This window comes from Panthera uncia (assembly GCF_023721935.1).
Source record: "Panthera uncia isolate 11264 chromosome A1 unlocalized genomic scaffold, Puncia_PCG_1.0 HiC_scaffold_16, whole genome shotgun sequence".
NCBI classification, from domain to species: Eukaryota; Metazoa; Chordata; class Mammalia; order Carnivora; family Felidae; genus Panthera; species Panthera uncia.
Window position 1 is genome coordinate 78703970 of NW_026057576.1, and position 18067 is coordinate 78722036.

The following is an 18067-nucleotide window of genomic DNA, read 5'->3' on the forward strand; positions in this document are numbered from 1 at the left end:
ATTTTTTCCCAGTGGTTTGCCCCAAACCATTCCACGTACCCGAAGTAACCCTTCACACACTCTAAAGACCCACAAGTTCTCGTCTGTGGGTGTCTCTTTCTGTTCTTGTGTCCTACCACTTTTACATAGTAGCATTACGTTTTTTGATAACATGGTTTGACAAATCTGTGTATCTATTATTCTTCCTTTTCAGAAACTAACAACTGAGAAAAAAGCAAACTTCCCAGAAATTTTGAACTGTAACTATATCCACAGTCAGAATAAGACAATCACAGCCTGGTTAGGAACTAATGAAACAGAAAATGCACTCCATGAAAGCCTGTGATGTAATGCAAAGCGAGAATGATTCAGTCACAAACACAATGAGAAAAAGAAATTCCATATGTTTTCAATTCAGGAAAAAAAAAAACAAAAGAGGAAGAGGAACATACTAAATACAGAATAGTAATTTAAAAACAAAGCAAAAAATGGCATCTATGCATAGTCAAATGATAATATCAAGAGATAATTCCTGAAAGACAGAGCCATGATCACACTGGGAAGGTGACCAGAAAGAAAAAAGAAAGCACGAATACGTAATACCGGGAACTAAGGAGCTAGAACTCAAACGTGAGTATTTCAATTACCATAAAGGCATCTACTTAATCATTAATGCCAACAAACTTGACAGCCTAAATGAAAACACGTGATTTCCTAGAAAGAAAAAGGAACCTGGAATTCAGAACCACAGTAGACTAGGAAAAAAGGCTGTTTATGACACACCCACCAAGACGTGTCCGGTGATGACACTGCTGAAACCGAGCAGGGTCCTTGGGAGGAATAATCACGACTTCAGGACCACAATCTTCTGACACAGCCAGAGCATCCGGCATCTTCTCTCCACCAAGTCAGAGTCTAACAGACCCAAGCGACTCCACCCAAGTCACCAACACACAAGGGAGCACCTCCGCCTTTTACGTAGGCGCTGCCCTCCCTTGATTACACCTCCATACATCTGCAAATATTGCCGTTCCTGAAGCGTAAGTTCCTCCGTGCTGTTCGGCACCCCTCATCCACTTACATGCGCACGAGCAGGGTGGTGAGTCCCTCTCGCCCACTGAGGCCCAGACGGCCATGCTCAGCTCTACACAGGTCTGCCGGGAAGCCCGGTGGGAGGCCTGTCCTCCCTGCTTGCGGCCACAGCGTCCACACCAACGTTCCCAGCACTGAGGAGCCGTGCTCACGGGGAGGCCACTAGCCCGCCAGCTCCTTGTCCTCAGACCTCGGGTGCTGGTTTTTGGGAACACTCGTCCCTTCACGTAGACTTTGTGCCTCGTGACTCACTCTGAGTATGACTGTGCCTATTTGATACAAGTGCTTTTTTCCGAGTCAGATTTTCACGTTGGCTGTCCCATGGTGTCCCGTAAAGCCAGGACACGTTCTCCATAGGGCTGGGAGAGTTCCCTTGGTACAAATGTGTACGCATGAAGGAAAGGTGCCCCCTGCCCCAGCTTGTCAAACCTGCTATAACCCAACAGGACTCAAGAGAGGCAAGTCCTGAGCGGAGACAAGCCGTGCCTGCAGCCTGGCACCTGACCTGAGCTGGGCGGTAAGAGGCGTCCCCAGTGACAGGAAAGCTGGGCTGGGCTCCCCGGAGCTGCCCGGGGCGAAAGGCGTCAGCACACCAGACACAGGAGCTCCGTTCATCAAGAATGTGCCCAGAGCCTGACTGGACGCACACAGTTCTGTCCGATCTACACGACAGGCCTGAAAGGTCAGCACCACTACCGTTCTCCGGGTGAAGCAGCAGTGGCCCTCCCAGAGCCACGCTGGGTACCTGCCTCCAGGGACGACTCACCGCTCCAGCGGGCTCTCCCACCTCAACCACCCTGTGGGGAGCCCCGACTCATCACTGAGGAGACCAGCTCTGTGACAGGTCTGCCGGGTAACAGGACATCCCCAGTGGGGTCTGAAACAACCTGGACCGCCAGCCCCCCTGTGGTTGCCACCTCCACGGTTCTGTCCAGGGACCGCCCCCACCCCGGGGGAGGCCCCTCAGAAAGCACCTCCATAACCCACTCGTCACTTCCTCCTAAGCTCAAACGGAGTTTTAGTTCCCAAATCTGGATTAGCATTTTCCAGAGTGGCTCCTACGGAAGATTAGAGGAGAAATGCTTTAAATAAAATAAAAACAGGTTCCGAGGTCAACAATCTTAGGGAAATTTCTCTGGGAGATACAGGTAACCTCTGCTTTTCAAAAGCCCCCATCACGCCACTTGGCTTTCACAAAAGCCCCACATCAGTGCCTGTCTGGAGAGGATCTTCCAGAGCATTCAGGGCTGGCTTTGCAGCCCAGCACCCTCGGGGGACTGCGCTCCCATCGCTCTGCTCAGCAGCCAGCCGGAGTTCTGCACTGCGCCTGCTGGCACCCGGGCGTTCTCTCGATCCTGTGCCTCTTCCAGCAAGATGCACCCCGAGAAAAGCCTAAAAGGTCGCTTTGGGGCGGGGGGGCAGGGGGGCGCACGCAGACACTCCTCCATACACGTCACAGCGGACTGCTACTTTGCTCTCCTCCGACTCGGCTTATGGAAGTCCTCATGGGAGGACCACTCTGGACACGGCACTCCCTCGCTCCTGGGAAGTGTTCCGGGACAAAACCCTGCTCCAAACTCCAATTTTACAAACTTTTAACCTAAACTACGCTGCTCTCCTACAACGTTCAGATGCACTCTGCAGAGCGGGGACCCCCCAAGCGCCCTGGGGAACTGGGTGGGACAGCAGAGCGAGCTATGAGGGCAGTGCCAGCCCTGAGAGGTGGCCGCCCCCCTCCGCACCGAAGGGCACACGGGCTGCGTCCTAGGTGTCACCCTCATCCCCACGTGTGCCCTGCCACCTGGCGAGGGACCAGCTCTCCTCACAGCTGCTCCAATCAGGGAGGAACCGATACAGCTGAAAGACCGCTTTTAATTTTCTAAGTTTCACTTATGCAACATAATAAAGGCGGATTTATGTGACTTGATGACGTTTTTACAAAAAACAGTTCCCCACACCTGGTCAGTATATAAATATTTACAATGAAAAAATAGGCAAGGGAAAAGGAAGCCTTCCGTATTCATGTCAGTTTCTTTAAAATGCTCATCAGAATTTGAAAATAAAATAGTTCGTTCACTCTCTAGTCTCTATTTACATCGTCCCGACGGCTGAGGAAATCTGGGCTTGAGGGTGGCTGTTCAGATCACCGGGACGTCCTACACTATTTTAGAGTAGTTATCTGAAAGAGTAAATTAAATATAAAAATGTAAACTTTGAAAGAAGGATAAACGTGTAAAGGTTCTTACAGAAGTTGACATTTTACACACTACAGACCAAAATAAAATGCTCTGTATATTTTCTTAGCAGGGACATTCTGTTTCAATTGAACTTGATCATATAACAACAATTGCCTCTAAGGAGGAGGTTAAAAAAATAGCAAGAACAAAATTACCATCTTAAGTGATGAACATCCATTTGCTCTAATTTTCTCTAAAAGCAACAGGGATTTCTCAAAAAGTGACAAATATAAATTATATCATGGAGAGCTTAAGAAGCCTCAACGAAGTATGGTATCTCGTAAATACGAAGTCGTTAAAAAACAAACGAGTAGTGCAAACGGGCCTATGTAACTCGGTGACGTTACAAATACATCCACTCCGTGTGTGACGACAAGATTTGGATGTGACAGATGCCGTGCCCCCAGGAGCTTCAGGGGCTCGTGGGCAGCACGCCGGCGGCCTCACGGGTTCGCACGCGTGTTCACCTCGACCTGCAGTCCCCGGCGCAGGCGGCGCCGGGGGATACGGGAGGGCTCACGCGTGGGAGCCACGTCGCCCGCGGGAGCCCAGGGACACCCGCAGCCTTGGCTCTCGGGCCTCGTAGTGCTCGTTGAAGTCCAGCCTGAAGCTCAGGAAGCGCAGGCTCTCGTCGGAGCTGGTCGTCAGCAGCACCAGGAACTGCTGCACCACACCCTGGGGACAGGAAAGGAACAGGAACGTCAGCAGGGGCTCGCCCCTGTGGCTCAGTGGGCTGGGGTTTCTGTCCACACCCACGGTCCTACATAAACCCCCACTGCGGCAGGCATCCCAAAGGAGGGCAGGGTGTGGGGAGGAGATGCCCGTGGGCACAGATACAAATGCGCTATCAATCGATTTTATTTAAAAGAACCAACACGTTTCCCTTTCTGCCCTAAGTTCTGTAAGAATATGCAAAGCAGTGAAGCTTCTGATGTTCAAACAGCCTATTCTTTTTATTATGTTTAACCTTACGCTCTTAGAAATGTACCCTTCTTTTTGATGTTTACTTATTTCTGAGACAGAGACAGAAAGAGAGAGAGACAGAGCATGAGCAGGGGAGGGGCAGAGGGAGAGGGAGACACGGAATCCGAAGCAGGCTCCAGGCTCCAAGCTATCAGCACAGAGCCCGACGTGGGGCTCAAACTCAAGAACTGTGAGATCATGACCTGAGCCGAAGGCGGACACTTAACCGACTGAGTCCCCCAGGAGCCACTTTTTATTTTAAATACAAAACCCAGAGTTACATTTTCATCTTTCCCTTGAGTTATGAAGAGGCCTGAATCATAAAGCCCTCACAGGAAAGCAGAAGGCAAACATGAGGAAGGACCTGCCTCTAAGGCACGACCATTGGCTCCCAGGCCGAATCTCCTTCCTGAAGATTCACAGGCAGAGTGTGGAGCGTCACCTCCTTATCGAGGGGCTTTGTAAACGTGAGGGGACATGACTGTCCTCAAACCTTCAGACGGCAAAACCCAGCTGCTTCTCTGCAGGGCGGAGTCACTTAGGAGCACAAACCCCACCATCGGGTTCCTGAGTCACAGCCAACAGGCGTGTGTCCGTCAAGCAGGTGAGGTTTGTCCCCACGCCTGCAGACCCGCAGGAGGTCTCATGTGCAGAGAAGTCCTCGCTGAAACACCACATGCCACAGTCCTCCCAAACCCCAACAGCACCTCAGTCCCTGTCCTTGCTCCTGGGGACTTGGGCATGTGACACCAAGGGACACACACCTGAGCTGGTGCACAGCAGGGCGCTGTGGACACCCGTGTCATTCTGGGAAACAGAGGGTTTCAGAGACAGTCTCTAAGCAATTCTATCACAAAAATATAAACAGTGGCTCCTTGCTGGGCAACAAAACAAACGTGTGAAGGTCACTACAGGGACATGTGAAGGACAGGTCTGTGCTCAGGCTGGGGACTCCAGTCATGGCTCAAAAGCAGAACATGATGGTGGCTGTTGATGCCCTGCTGTTTCCATAATTCAGAGAACAGAGGAGGACTTTTCTGTTAAGGGAAAAGAAATCCCAATGGCCATGATTTAGAAAGAAGATTAAGACTGTAATTTCAGTAAAACTGGGATTATACAGATTAAGATTCCTTCTCAAAAATGTATTAACTCTCTCAGGAAATATGTAATCACCCCTATCTCTTTGAGAAACAAGCATAGGGACAGACGTTTTCAAGATTTCTCTGCAGCAGATACACAACTCTCTTAATAGTAGCAGTGCACCTGCAGGCTCAGTCAGTTCACTGTCCGACTCTTGATCTCAGCTCAGGTCATGATTCCAGGGTGGTGGGATAGAGCCCCATGTTGGGCTCTGTGCTGAGTGTGGAGCCTGCTTGAGATTCTCTCTCTCTCTCTCTCTCTCTCTCTCTCTTTCTCTCTCTCTCTCTCCCTCTCCCCTGCTTGTGCTCTCTCTCCAAAATTAAAAAAAAAATTTTGAATTAAAAAAAATAATACGGAGCTGACCATTAGGTATCCATTTTTTTTTAAGTTTATTCATTCATTTTCAGAGAGAGAGTGAGTACAAGCAGGGGAGGGACAGAGAGAAAGGGAGAGAGAGAATCCCAAGCAGGCACCATGCTGGCAGTGCAGAGCCTGACGTGGGGCTTGAACCCATAAACCGTGAGATCGTGACCCGGGCCAAAATCAATATTCGGACACTCAACAGACTGAGCCCCCCAGGTGCCCGTAGATGTCCATTTTTAAAAAAAAAAAATTTTTTTTTAACGTTTATTTATTTTTGAGACAGAGAGAGACAGAGCATGAATGGGGGAGGGTCAGAGAGAGGGAGACACAGAAACAGGCTCCAGGCTCTGAGCTGTCAGCACAGAGCCCGACGCGGGGCTCAAACTCACGGACCGCGAGATCATGACCTGAGCTGAAGTCAGCCGTTTAACCGACTGAGCCACCCAGGCGCCCCTAGATGTCCATTTTTAAGAAATGTGCATACATGCTATTTCTGCACACGGAGGTAAAGTAGGTATTTCATTATGAAAACAGTATCCGGTGAAGATACTTTTGCACTGAACACAACCCCATCATCGTTAGGACATATTTTCAACAAACACGCAACAGTCACTAACGTCAGAGGAAGACACTTGGGAAAGGGACAAAGTCTTTCCCCGCCCATGTCACACGGAAGACCGCCATCAGAAGTGTGAGGACACGGGAAGAAACTAGATGCCATGAACAGGTGGCACCTTCGTGTGAAATCCTGAACCACGTGGAGACATTAGCACACAAATATGTAATTTTCAAAGGTTTTAACGTCAATGCTCGATTTGTCTTCCTTATTAGTTACCGGCAACCAAATGTAAAAATTCTTCACAAAATCTTTTCACCTGTATCTCCATCACTAAAATCACACTGAGAACAGATGGAACCAGAAGGCAAAACCACCACAGGCATAAAAGGCAGAGCCCATGCACTCTGGGCCTCGGCGTCTCTCTCAGCCTCCCGGGGCTGTGTGCCGAGTTCAGCGCCCGCTGCCCTGTGCGCCCGGCTCCTCCACAGCCCCCCGCACGCCCACGGCGCCCTCCGGCCTCACCCCGGCCCTCCCAGAGCCCCCGCCCACCACCGACACCACCGGAACCCTCCCAGGCCAACATCGGGGGTGAGCCCAGGGTCCCTGGGAAGGTCACAGCCAAGACTGGGCACCACCCTGGGTGGAGGGTGGACCGAAAGGACTGTGTTCTAACTATTCTGATGGCAACAGTCTACTGTAGGAACACACCAGTGTGGTCCGGGCCCTGCCAGCACCTGGTAGAAATGGGCCAGTATCCGCAGCTGCGAGCACATTTTCGGGATAGATTCTCGAAACTCTTGAATCCTCCTGTTCTCCTCCTCCTCCTCTGCTGCCGTCACTCCCCACCGGCCCTAAAGAATGGGAAGGACCAGATGAAATTAAAATATGGGTGCAAGAAGCCGCCAGGGAGGACGGGGCTAGAAGGGGAGGGCGGGGAGAGGCGTGCTTCCCGCGTCCTTGTGCTGCCGCTGAGCACAGACATTTTCCATCAGCACACATGGGCACAGAGAACGCCCTCACTCTTAGTGACTACGGTATTACAGTGCGTACGTAGCACATGACACTTCCGATAATTCGTCAAGCCAAGCAGCCTCTCGCGCCGAGCAATGCACCGGTCCATCACTGCGCGCTTTCTCGGCACAGCACGCACAAAGGGGGGCCGACTGGCCCAAAGTGGGAGCCCATGAGCCCTTGACGGTGGTGGGAACGCCTCTCGCTACTTCTCCTAAGCATGCCGGCTCTTTCTGCACTGGAAATAGACCTACTTCTGGTTCTAAGAGACTGTTCTCTATGGGCGGTGAGTCTAACTAAAGGGCTTTGCAGCCGGCCTGCACAGAAGTAGTGTAGGAACTCAGTTTATCAGTGGGAACGCATCCTGGTAAGACAACGATGAAACACTGGTTTCTCCTACAGCTGTTCTGTGTCCTCTGGAAGCTTTAGCACGTCACCCTTCCTGTTCAGACTCAGCCCACCGTGCTGCCTGTGGGTGTGAGGCAGGGCCAAGCTACAGCTGCCTGACTCCACCTACTGACGACCCATTGCCCACTGTCCTCAGTCGGGAACTGACGGTCCCAGGAGGCTTAGGGCCGTTTCTGGATGTCTCTCTGCTCACAACTGCCCGTGGTGGCGCCAATGACGTCCTGCTCCCTGCCGTGTTTTCACGGCTAAGTCCCGAGTGCTCAGGTTACTCAACGTCTCTTCTCTGCACACCATGCCCTACATATTTCCACATCAACTGTAGAGTTGGTTTATCATTTCTTACCGAAAGAAAAAAAAGTATGAAGGCCCACAAAAATCCCAGAACTGCTGGGATCAGAACCGGGATGGAACTGAGTCGGTTCTCCAATCCACGAATACAACATATTCCACTTAGGGGCCCTTTACGATCTCTGTGACGCAGCAGTTCGCAGACCTTGTTTGCCAAGGGCCAGGGGGCACACAGCGTGGGGTCTGTGGGCCGCCAGGCCGACACCATCACAATGCTGCCACCAGCCTATGCGGGCAGCCACGGACGGCTGCTCCAACACAACTCCATCTGCGGGAACACTCAGGAGGCCGGGCCCCCGTCTTCGTGCACAGTCTCTTGAACACCACAATGACCCTAGGTCCAAGTGACTGCTTCTGCAGTTATTTTGCCCACTGGATTTAAATAATTTCTCCGAGACAGTTCGAGCTTTCAGCTGTCCTATGGTTATCCCCAAGCACATCTGAACGAAACACACCGAATAGTCCTGACTCATTATGTAGATGCGTTCCACTCCGGTGCTGATGGCTTACAGTCTGGAGAGAGAACGTTCAACTCCCACACAACTGGCCACCCCGCTACTACAAGAATGTGAAAATCCCAAGGACTGATTTTTGCAGATTTTATATAGTTTAGTAATTCTCGAGAAGGGCAGATTCTGCGGGGCTGTGGGCAGCTTTACAAATCACAACAGTAACTGGCTTTTACTGAATGCTTCCTAAACGCTAAGTCACTGGCGTGCATGACACACGCCGACAGGTCACCACGGGGTCTTACTTAGCGTCACTCCCCTTTCACAGACAAGGAGACCTGCCCTGGAGAAGTCAAGCCACCCAGAAGGACGCCACCAGCGAGCACGGCCAGGGTGGAGTCTTTGGTCGGTCTGGCACCCGGGCGTGCCCGCACACGGGCCAGGTGGCATTTCGGGGTCACACACACACCCCCATCTTGGCGACAGTAGTGAAGCAGGCCTCTTCCTGTTCCCAGAAATCCTGAGGGGACGGCATGTGCTCTAAGTGGTTGTGAGTTTTCCACGTTAAATAGGGTCCTAACACAAATTTTAAGGAAACAGTTAAAAATAAAACTAATCAAACTGTGTCAACTGAAAACTTTGTCACTCAAGAAGAAGCACCTTGAAAAGGTAAAAAATTATACAAATTATATCAGATACAAGAAGTCTCCTAAACACCCCAACTTGCTCAATAAATCTTCACAATCCAAGGTCACGGAGGACACAAACATACCTTAGGGAGGTCACTGAAAACAGCCACAAGTGCACAACTTAAGTTCCCACGTGGACACACACAGCCACCAGCTCCAGGGGACAGGTGACACAGAGCTGGGCACCGTTTGCAGAGATGTCAGCACCTCCCTCATGGGATTCCCGCGGGTGCTGTCTTCATTTATTTTCAAGACAGGATGACAGCAATGGTGACCGGTCCCCTGGAGCAGTCAGCACCGCCTCAGGACTCCGCACGCAGGTGTGCGCACGGCGTCAGTCGAACATTTCAGCAGGGAAGTTACCTGACGTATTCGTGACTATGGTGGCAATAAGCTCATTTTTAAACCTGGTAAAACCCCCGGTGTCACAGCCATACCTCGACTTCATTCTGTTTCTTTTTCTCCTCAAACTGTAATCGTCTCTGTAACTCTTCCAGAGCCGCTCTGTATATCGCATCTTGAGTGTTCTGAAGTTCGATGATCTGATCAAACACGGCTCTTAGTTGATTTAAAAGTGCCTGAGGACAGGAGACAAAGATTTTTCTTTTAACGACTAGAGCCCCAACATGCTCATTCCGAAGTTGTTCCAAAGAACATGGACGAATAGTAAAAAGGCACGAAAAAACAAGATACCAACTCACACCCTCAAAGGGCTCTGCCTGTCCACTCGCGCGTACTGAGCACGCACCATGCGGCACAGGGTCCCGTGTCACCCACACCCTCAGAGCACATCACAGGCCACAGCGCAGCCCCAGGAGCAGAGATACTGCGAGGGCAGAAAGGAACAGGAAAGCAATTCCATTTTCTCCACCCTTTGGAGCCACACACACCCAGACCAGACATGGGAGACATGAGAAAAGAGGTTCTTAATGAAATAAAAGAAGAAACAGATTTCAGCACAGTTTTTAAAAATCAGCTCACAGCAGGCACACGCGGACGGTCCCACACTGGAAGCCACCAGTGTTTGGGCCCAGCGTCTCCACACTGCACGGCGCCCTCCACAGGTACCTACGAGATTTCAGGTGGGCTTCCTCCTAGTGTGGCCCCGAAACAGAGCTCAGCAAACATCATTTAGGTAGAAGCCAAAGACACATCCGTGCAAAATGCCACATATGCATCCAAGGTCCAACAGCAAACACAAAGACAACTGGGCCAACGGTGGGGATGCCAGGGGTACAGGAGGGTGGGATGTGAAACCCAATGAACACGACAAGTCTTTCATGGACGGACAACGGCGCCCCACGACTGAAGAGGGGCGTCTACTCGATCCTCCGCCAGCTTAGAGTTTTAAAAAACCCATTAACAATTTGAGAGGAAGAAAATCTTGAAATCACAGGAAAAAAATCACGTTAAAACGTAACAGCCACTCATGATTTATCCAAAGCATCTAAGCAAACTAGGACTCAAGGACCCTCTGTAATCTGATAAAGGTCCTGGGAGATCTCCTGGTGACATTGCAGTCAGGGGTGAAAGAAGAAAATGTGTCTTCCATGTCGGGGATGTGGCATGCATGCTCCTGGTTGACCCAGCTAACATCCTAAGTCAAAAGAGCCAAACATACCCTGTGGAAAGGAAGAAACAAAATGGTTTTCCCTATAAAAATGGGACCTACGTGGATCTAGAAACTACTAGGATAAGAAAGCAGACAAAAGAGCAAAATGAAATCGACAGCATCCCTACAGACCAGCCAAACCGCACACACGTACTAAAGGCCTACAAGAGATGTGCAGAATGTTATGGGACAAGATGGTGTGACTTTACGGAGAAGCAGAGGAGAAGCCCAGAAAGCAGAGGGGCTCCAAGCTCACGGGCGGGCGGAAGCAGTGAGGCTGATAGGCCCAGCCTACCGCTGCTGGAGAAGGAGCTTGGGTTGGTGAGGACATGTGTGAGGCCACCGTCCCGGCGCTGTCCACGGGACTCACTGCACCCACTCAGACACGCCCCCGCACGGGGCCACTAACTGCTGGGCATGAACCTCACTACCTTGTAGCTGCCCCCAGGGTGAGGACGCCAGGACCCGCAGCAGACACCAGGCTTACCATAAGGCTGCTTGTTCTCTTGCTTAATAACAAGAAAGCAAAAAAAAGATGGACGTGGGCTAATTCTTTTGTTTTTAAGAAAGATGTATTCGCTACTTAGGAGTGGTTAACTACTGTACGAGGTGACGGAATGCTCTTTCTTCACTCAGGGTGCGAGGAGGACTCTGTCAGCAGTATGCCCGCACGGCACGGCCGCGACCGTGTGTTCTGGGCCACCATCAGTCAGCAGCAGAGTCAGGTGGGGTTCAGGACCTTCCTTGGCAATGCAGAGGCGAGGATCATGTGTGTGCACACCCGCAGGATGATGCAGTATCAGAAAGCCTTACTTCTGACTAAGAGAGACACCAAAAATACACTGAATTTTCGTAACAGATTGCTTGAATCTATTCTAGATTGGGTTCCTTAAAAAACAAGACCTCTAGTGATTATTTTAAATCATTAAATTCAAAGTAAAACTAGGAGTGCCTAAGTGGCTCAGTCAGTTAAGCGTCCCACTCTGGCTCAGGTCATGATCTCACGGTTCATGGGTTCAAGCCCCGCATCGGGCTCCATGCTGACAGTTCAGAGCCTGGAGCCTGCTTCTGATTCTGTGTCTCCCTCTCTCTCTGCCCCTCCCCTGCTCGTGCTCTGTCTCTCTCTCTCTCAAAAATAAATTTAAAAAGAAAAAAATTAAAAACAACATTTTAAAGTAAAACCATCAGCAAAGGGGCCATTTCAAAAATGGACATTAAGTCTTTAGCGTACTGACTTCTTCACTGAAGGAGACATAGGACCAACTCACATGTGAACTTTCCACGACCACGAGAAAGTATGTTACAGGTAAAACATTTTCTGCTTGGATTCTGCTCACGTCAGTGGGAATCTTCTGGAGGCAAGAGGTGTGACTGTTGCGTACGCGACTGTCCTGTGTGGCTGAAACCACACGCGGTCGGCCGCTGACTGCTCCTCACTCCCCACGTAGACTGAGGTCAGCGTGGGTGTAACCCTCAGGAGCTCACGCATTACACCTGCCCGAGCTCGATCTCTGTAACACACACAGAATGGCTCTGAACCATTCTGGACCTGACTTACACACAGGTCGCTATCCGTCGCGCATCAGGCACCAACGCGATGGATGGTTTCCATCAATTATACCATTTACCCCCCACAGACCTATGTGAGAGAGACGAGCGTCACGCCCGCTTGACACGACAGCGCTGTGCCCACACAGCACACACAGATGCACATCCACAGACAGGTAGCACGCGTGCCGCCAAGCAGACAAGATGACTCCACGAGTGTCCGGGAGCTCAGCCGATAAAGACGAGGTTCACTAACAGTAACCAAGGCCAAAAGGCTCCAGGCACACAGTTCTTACGTCACTCATCACACCCAAAGTGCTTTCAGTTACTTCTGTGCCATCGTTTCAACCCGCTTACCCAAGCACGTGGGTAATCGACTCCCACCCAGGAGCACGTGAGCACTGTGGTACGCAGACGAGGGCGGTGTTCACCACAGTGTGGCACATTAACACCTGCTTTAGCAGCCATGCCCGGGAACACAGCTGCGCCCAGCGCGAGCCCCCAGAAGCACCGTGCTCCCCTCGGGGAGCTGCCGGCTTAGCCAGTCGTGGCCCTCCACGAGCCCAAAGTCACACATTTAGTGTCAAAAACACGCCTGACATTTTGACTCTTACATCAGAATAGATTTCCCCAGATGTCCGAATAAAATCACGACTCCAGAAGGTTCGGCCACGTGAACAGCCACTTTTGGAACAGGGGCCCACAGGGAAGCGATGCTAACAACCAAGCCAGGGCCGCGGAACACAAGCAACACTTAGAGTTCATCTAGACAAATACTGTTTTCCGACTTGTACAGCCAGAGGCTCGCTCCGTGAGCGCACACAGGAAACACCACCGTTCCTAGAGAGCACGTGAAGGCACAGCCCCGTGCTCCGTACATCCTCACATCCTCTCCTGAATGTGGGCAGTTCCTACTGCTCGTGGTTCACTTGTGTCTTCCGAGTCCAAGAGCCCACGGGTGGGTGAGAGGACATGGGTGGGTAAGAGCCCACGGGTGGGTGAGAGCCCACGGGTGGGTGTGAACACACACTTTACCAGTTTCATACACATTTCAGAGCGTGTTCTTATTGTAACTCTGCCCAGAAACGGTCAACCTTGAACTCCAAGTGATTAGTTACCCCAATGTGGGCATCAGGCGATCTCTAAGATCTCCCTGGGACAGGAGCCCAACACGCAGGCCACACTACTGGTCTCCATGTAAAGAGCATGTCCATCTTACTCTGGAGTCGGCGTCCAGCAGACAGCGGGAGATGATGGTGTCCAGGAACACCTCGTGTGCGGCGATGATGTGGTCCAGGTCCTGGGCCTGCTGCACCTTGTTCCAAAGCTCATCCCAAGAACACTCAAGCACCTAGGAAACAACAACGTGAGACTCAGGACGGAGGTCGTGTCTTCCTGGTGTAGGGTCTTTGACGAAACTCACCACATAAGACATCATGACTTATTTAAACCAAAGGGTGCTCAGGAAGTACCTCAAATGTGATGTAATACTGCATCTGGTGGATGAAATGGACCATCTCGGACGCCAGGATGTGGCAGTGGTGCAGCACCCCGGAGAACTCTGCAAGAGAGCCGCAGAGCTGGTGTCACACACACAACACACTCAAACAGCACACTTGCTCCCACCCGTTCATCTGCAATCACTTTCAAAAACAAACAATCGCTGGCTTTAACTCTTAGCCCCTTAAAACAGGGAGCAGTCTTTCCATGGTCAACCTCCGTGCCACTCAAGCTACACAAGGGTTTAGCTACCTAATCAACAGCATCACGTTACTTTACGTGACATAAGGACCCGATAAGGAACAGCATGAAACAAAATAATTGCATCTGAAAATTCAGTAGACAAACTGCTTCACAAGTATGAATTCACGCTCAATGCCATGGCTTCTTTACAACACGTGTGCTGCTGTTGCGTGAGACCTCGGGACTCCCAGTAATCTGGAGACAAAAGTGACATTTCCTGAAGGGCCCAAATAGGACCTCATCACCTGAGAGACAGGTGAACTGGGAGGAGATGGGCCTGAGCCCAGACTCTGCTTCTGTCCTTTGCAAGATTATAAAGCCATCAAAAGGCTTTTAGGTCACTACAGAACAGCCGTTCTCTGCTCACACTTCCAATTTTTCATTCAAAGACTCCACCAGAGTACCAGAGCCACCACAATAGAGGGTTCAGTCGGAAATGAGACCATCAAAGGAATGGTTTAAGCACATTTATTTTTGTTTCCACCCCAAATGCCTTTAATTGCGTGGTTAAATAATCATCGCTGCACACAGTTATTCGAGAAACCATTCTTGTCCCTTTGTAAGACGGTAACGAGGAAGCGAAATAGGGACATGTGGAGAAACAGTGGTGATGCATACTTTAGAAAACAATCCTTTCTCCAGGTTAAGGGGTATGGGACACATGGGGACTGTGCTGGCTGGCGGAGACAGCAGGCCCCCTCAGAAGACGAGCCTGAGCGATAAGCCCCCTGATGTCTTCCCTGCCGTCGGGAGCCTGCTGTCCATGGCTGTGGTCAACAGTGTCGTAAAGAAGAGGTAACGTGAGCCCCGAATAAAGAATGTACTTCTCCTGATAAAACTCTCAGAGAGGGCTAAGATGTCCCAGCTCCCACTCCCAGCCCATTTACCTAAATTACTTTCAGTGTAAAAGAGTGTAATAAAAGGCTGTTGTAAGTACGACTCACCCGTGTCACGGGGGAAGCAAGCTTCTATTACAACTCCATCCTGGGCTTTGCCCCAGGGCTATAAGGACAGGGATGGTGCTCCCTCCCCCGCAAGGCCAGGCAGTCTCCCCTGGACAGATGTGTACTCAGAACACCCGCAGCATGCAGATGCTCCTTTACACAGCATACGTGACAGCAAACAGGTCTCACTGTGACACCCAAACCTCCGGGTCTTCCCTCCAGCACACCTGCGCTAGGTCCAAACACGCCACTTTGCACGGAGCCAAGTGAAAGCCGTCTGCTTGTCTTTCAGCCTCGTGAGAAGGCATCTCTGTGTCCTGACATTCCTTCCACAGAGAGTTTAACATCACTCATGGACTGCAGATTCCGTGCCTGTCCTGACAGACGTGCATGAAGACGGTAAGCAGGCCCCAGATGTGCTACAGGAGTACAGAAATCCGTGTGGCCCGTCTCATCACCTGCCCAAGTCAGTGTGCTACACGCAACGGGAAAATCTCAACTCAACAAACACGCGGGTGTCACTGCTCTCGTCTCTAGGTCTTGGGGCCCCCTAGGGTGCACTGGGGTCCCATCCACCATCAATCCAGCAGTCCTTGGATAATGTGTTGGCTTTTGTGTGCGCCTTAGATGACTTTGCTAACGCCTTCTACATGTTACATGTGAGTGCATAAACGAGGAACTCGGTCAGGTCTCACAGAGCTGACAACACGGTGCCCTGCCCACCATCGCTGACTCCACTTCATGACACGGAGTGACCTGGTGCACAATTTCTCCACCACCAATTAAACTACAAAAACCTCTCGTGTCTCGAGTCACGCTGGCGCCAACTTCAAATTCCCGGCTGTGGGCCTTGGCTGCTACCTGGAAATCCCGGGATCTCCGTGCCTTCCTGCCTTCCTCTGACACAGCGGCTTCCCGCCCGACACCTCTGCCCTGGAGCCCTCCCCCAGGAAGTTCCCTGCCACGGCACCCAGGGTCACCCCCACTCACACTGTCTACACCCTCATTTCTAGTTCAGATCTGTCTCAGGTTGCAAATCAATTCAAACCAGATGTATCACGTAGATTCTTATAAGCACCTCACATTAATATGCCTAAAACTGAAGCATTACCCCCAAAGGTGCCCCCCAGCTCCAAACAGGGCCCAGTCACCCAGCCCTGCGCCCCAGAGCTCCGTCAAGTTCACACACGTCCCCCTGACCCCAGCTGCTGTGTCCACCAGGCATCCAGCACAGCCACCCTCCTCACAGCACCATCACCAACCTCCAACGTCGCCTCTGATGCTCATTTTCATCATTGACAACATAGTGGCTTTCAGAACCAAACAAGTCCGAGCACGTCCCACACCCGTGAAAAGACATTTAAAGCATACTTAAGGGGTGCCTGGGTGGCTCAGTTGGTTAAGCGTCCGACTTTGGCTCAAGTCATGATCTCAAGGTTCATGAGTTCAAGACCCACGTTGCGCTCTGTGGTAACAGCTCAGAGCCTGGAGCCTGCCTCGGATTCTGTGTCTTCCTCTCTTCTCTCCCCTCCCCCACCTGTGCACGCATGTGCGTGTGTGTGCTCTCTCTCTCCTAACATAAAAATAAGTAAATTAAAAAAAATAAATAAAACATAATTAAAATATAAATACTTGTGTTTTTATGATTGACCTACAAATAATCGCAAAAGCAAAGCAACATTTGCACCGAGGTCCAAAAAATACATAAACACAAGCATCTCCCAGTGAATGCATTTAAAAAAAAGCAGGCAGTTTCCTGCACAAAATCTGGAATGAGGTGTCTCTCCTGTGGCTGATCACCCCTAACTCCTTGCTGCCCTCTACAGGTGCCTGAGGAACACAGAGTCTCATGAAACACCCTGCCCCAGGCTCCAGAAGGACTGGACGGCGTGCTGTGGGGGCATCTTCAGCGGGAGGCACCTTCGACAGCATGCAGGGTCGTTAAAAATTACACCAAGTTTGTTTTTTTTAAAAGTACCCTAAAACAGTTTCTTCACAATTGCAAACCACCTCCTTCAACCTGCATTGATAACTGACACTACTATACTTAAAAGTGACTATCAAATTACCCATCTGATTAATTTCTCAAGGCTAAGGCTTCAAAGAACGTTGGGGAGAATCAGGATTTCTCCTGCCTCCTGTGTTCGGAATCTCTACTCACCACAAAGGGCCTCCTGCAAACGCCATCTACTATCACCACGTCACCAGGCAGGCAGCAGTGACACCTGAACAGGTATCCACCCCCACAGGGGGCAGCACTGGTAAGTGCATTACACAGACCTGGAAGTAAGCACCTGTCGACATCCCTCCCCCCATGAGGAAACTGAGGCAGGAGACAAGGAAGTCAGCTGTGGCCACAGCCTGGTGCTGAGGGACTGCGCACAAACCCGGGCAATGCTGCCCAGCAAATTTCCGGCATTGAGAGCTGTTAATAAATGTGTAATTATTGAGGAGTACCTACTCATCTGCGTATACAAAAATGATACACACAAAGAGAACCTCTAAGGAGAAAAATGCCTACTCGTTTTTTAAGTTATCATTTCTGCAGGTCTGGAACACTGTCGATCATCAGATGAACCATTACTGTATTAATCACCAAGAAAGAGAAACTACTGCCAATTAAATTGGCAGAATGCCACAGCAGTCCTGTGGTGACAGGTCTCCCCCAAGGACCCCACCCCCTCTCCCACCTCCACCACCTTCAATTTCATTTCTTACAAGGACCAAGAAGGAGATCATTTTAATACCACCCTCTGGGGAGGGAGGGACCTCCATTCACTCTCTTCCCTCAACACACAAAGGTTGAGAAGCATACAAGCTCATTTGGGCACCTGGGTGGCTCAGCCGGTTAAGCATCCAACTTCAGCTCAGGTCATGATCTCATGGTTCATGGGTTCAAGCCCTGCATCAGGCTCTGTGCTGACAACTCAGAGCCTGGAGCCTGCTTCAGATTCTGTGTCTCCCTCTCTCTCTGCCCCTCCC

At 50.8% G+C, this 18067-nt stretch overlaps 1 protein-coding gene across 3 annotated transcripts in view; it reads right to left on the reverse strand.

Moving 5' to 3' along the window:
• Positions 1-340: 340 nt before the first annotated feature.
• The window catches only part of TUBGCP3 (tubulin gamma complex associated protein 3), a 73924-nt gene continuing 56197 nt past the window's right edge, over positions 341-18067 (reverse strand). For all 3 annotated transcript variants that reach the window (XM_049647240.1, XM_049647239.1, XM_049647241.1), the window contains 5 exons: positions 13871-13959; positions 13618-13749; positions 9676-9816; positions 7068-7184; positions 341-3983 (listed from right to left, as the gene is read on the reverse strand). In XM_049647240.1, coding sequence (XP_049503197.1) covers positions 3825-3983; positions 7068-7184; positions 9676-9816; positions 13618-13749; positions 13871-13959 — 638 coding nt within the window. In that variant the 3' untranslated portion in view covers positions 341-3824. The remainder of the gene's footprint in view (positions 3984-7067; positions 7185-9675; positions 9817-13617; positions 13750-13870; positions 13960-18067) is intronic.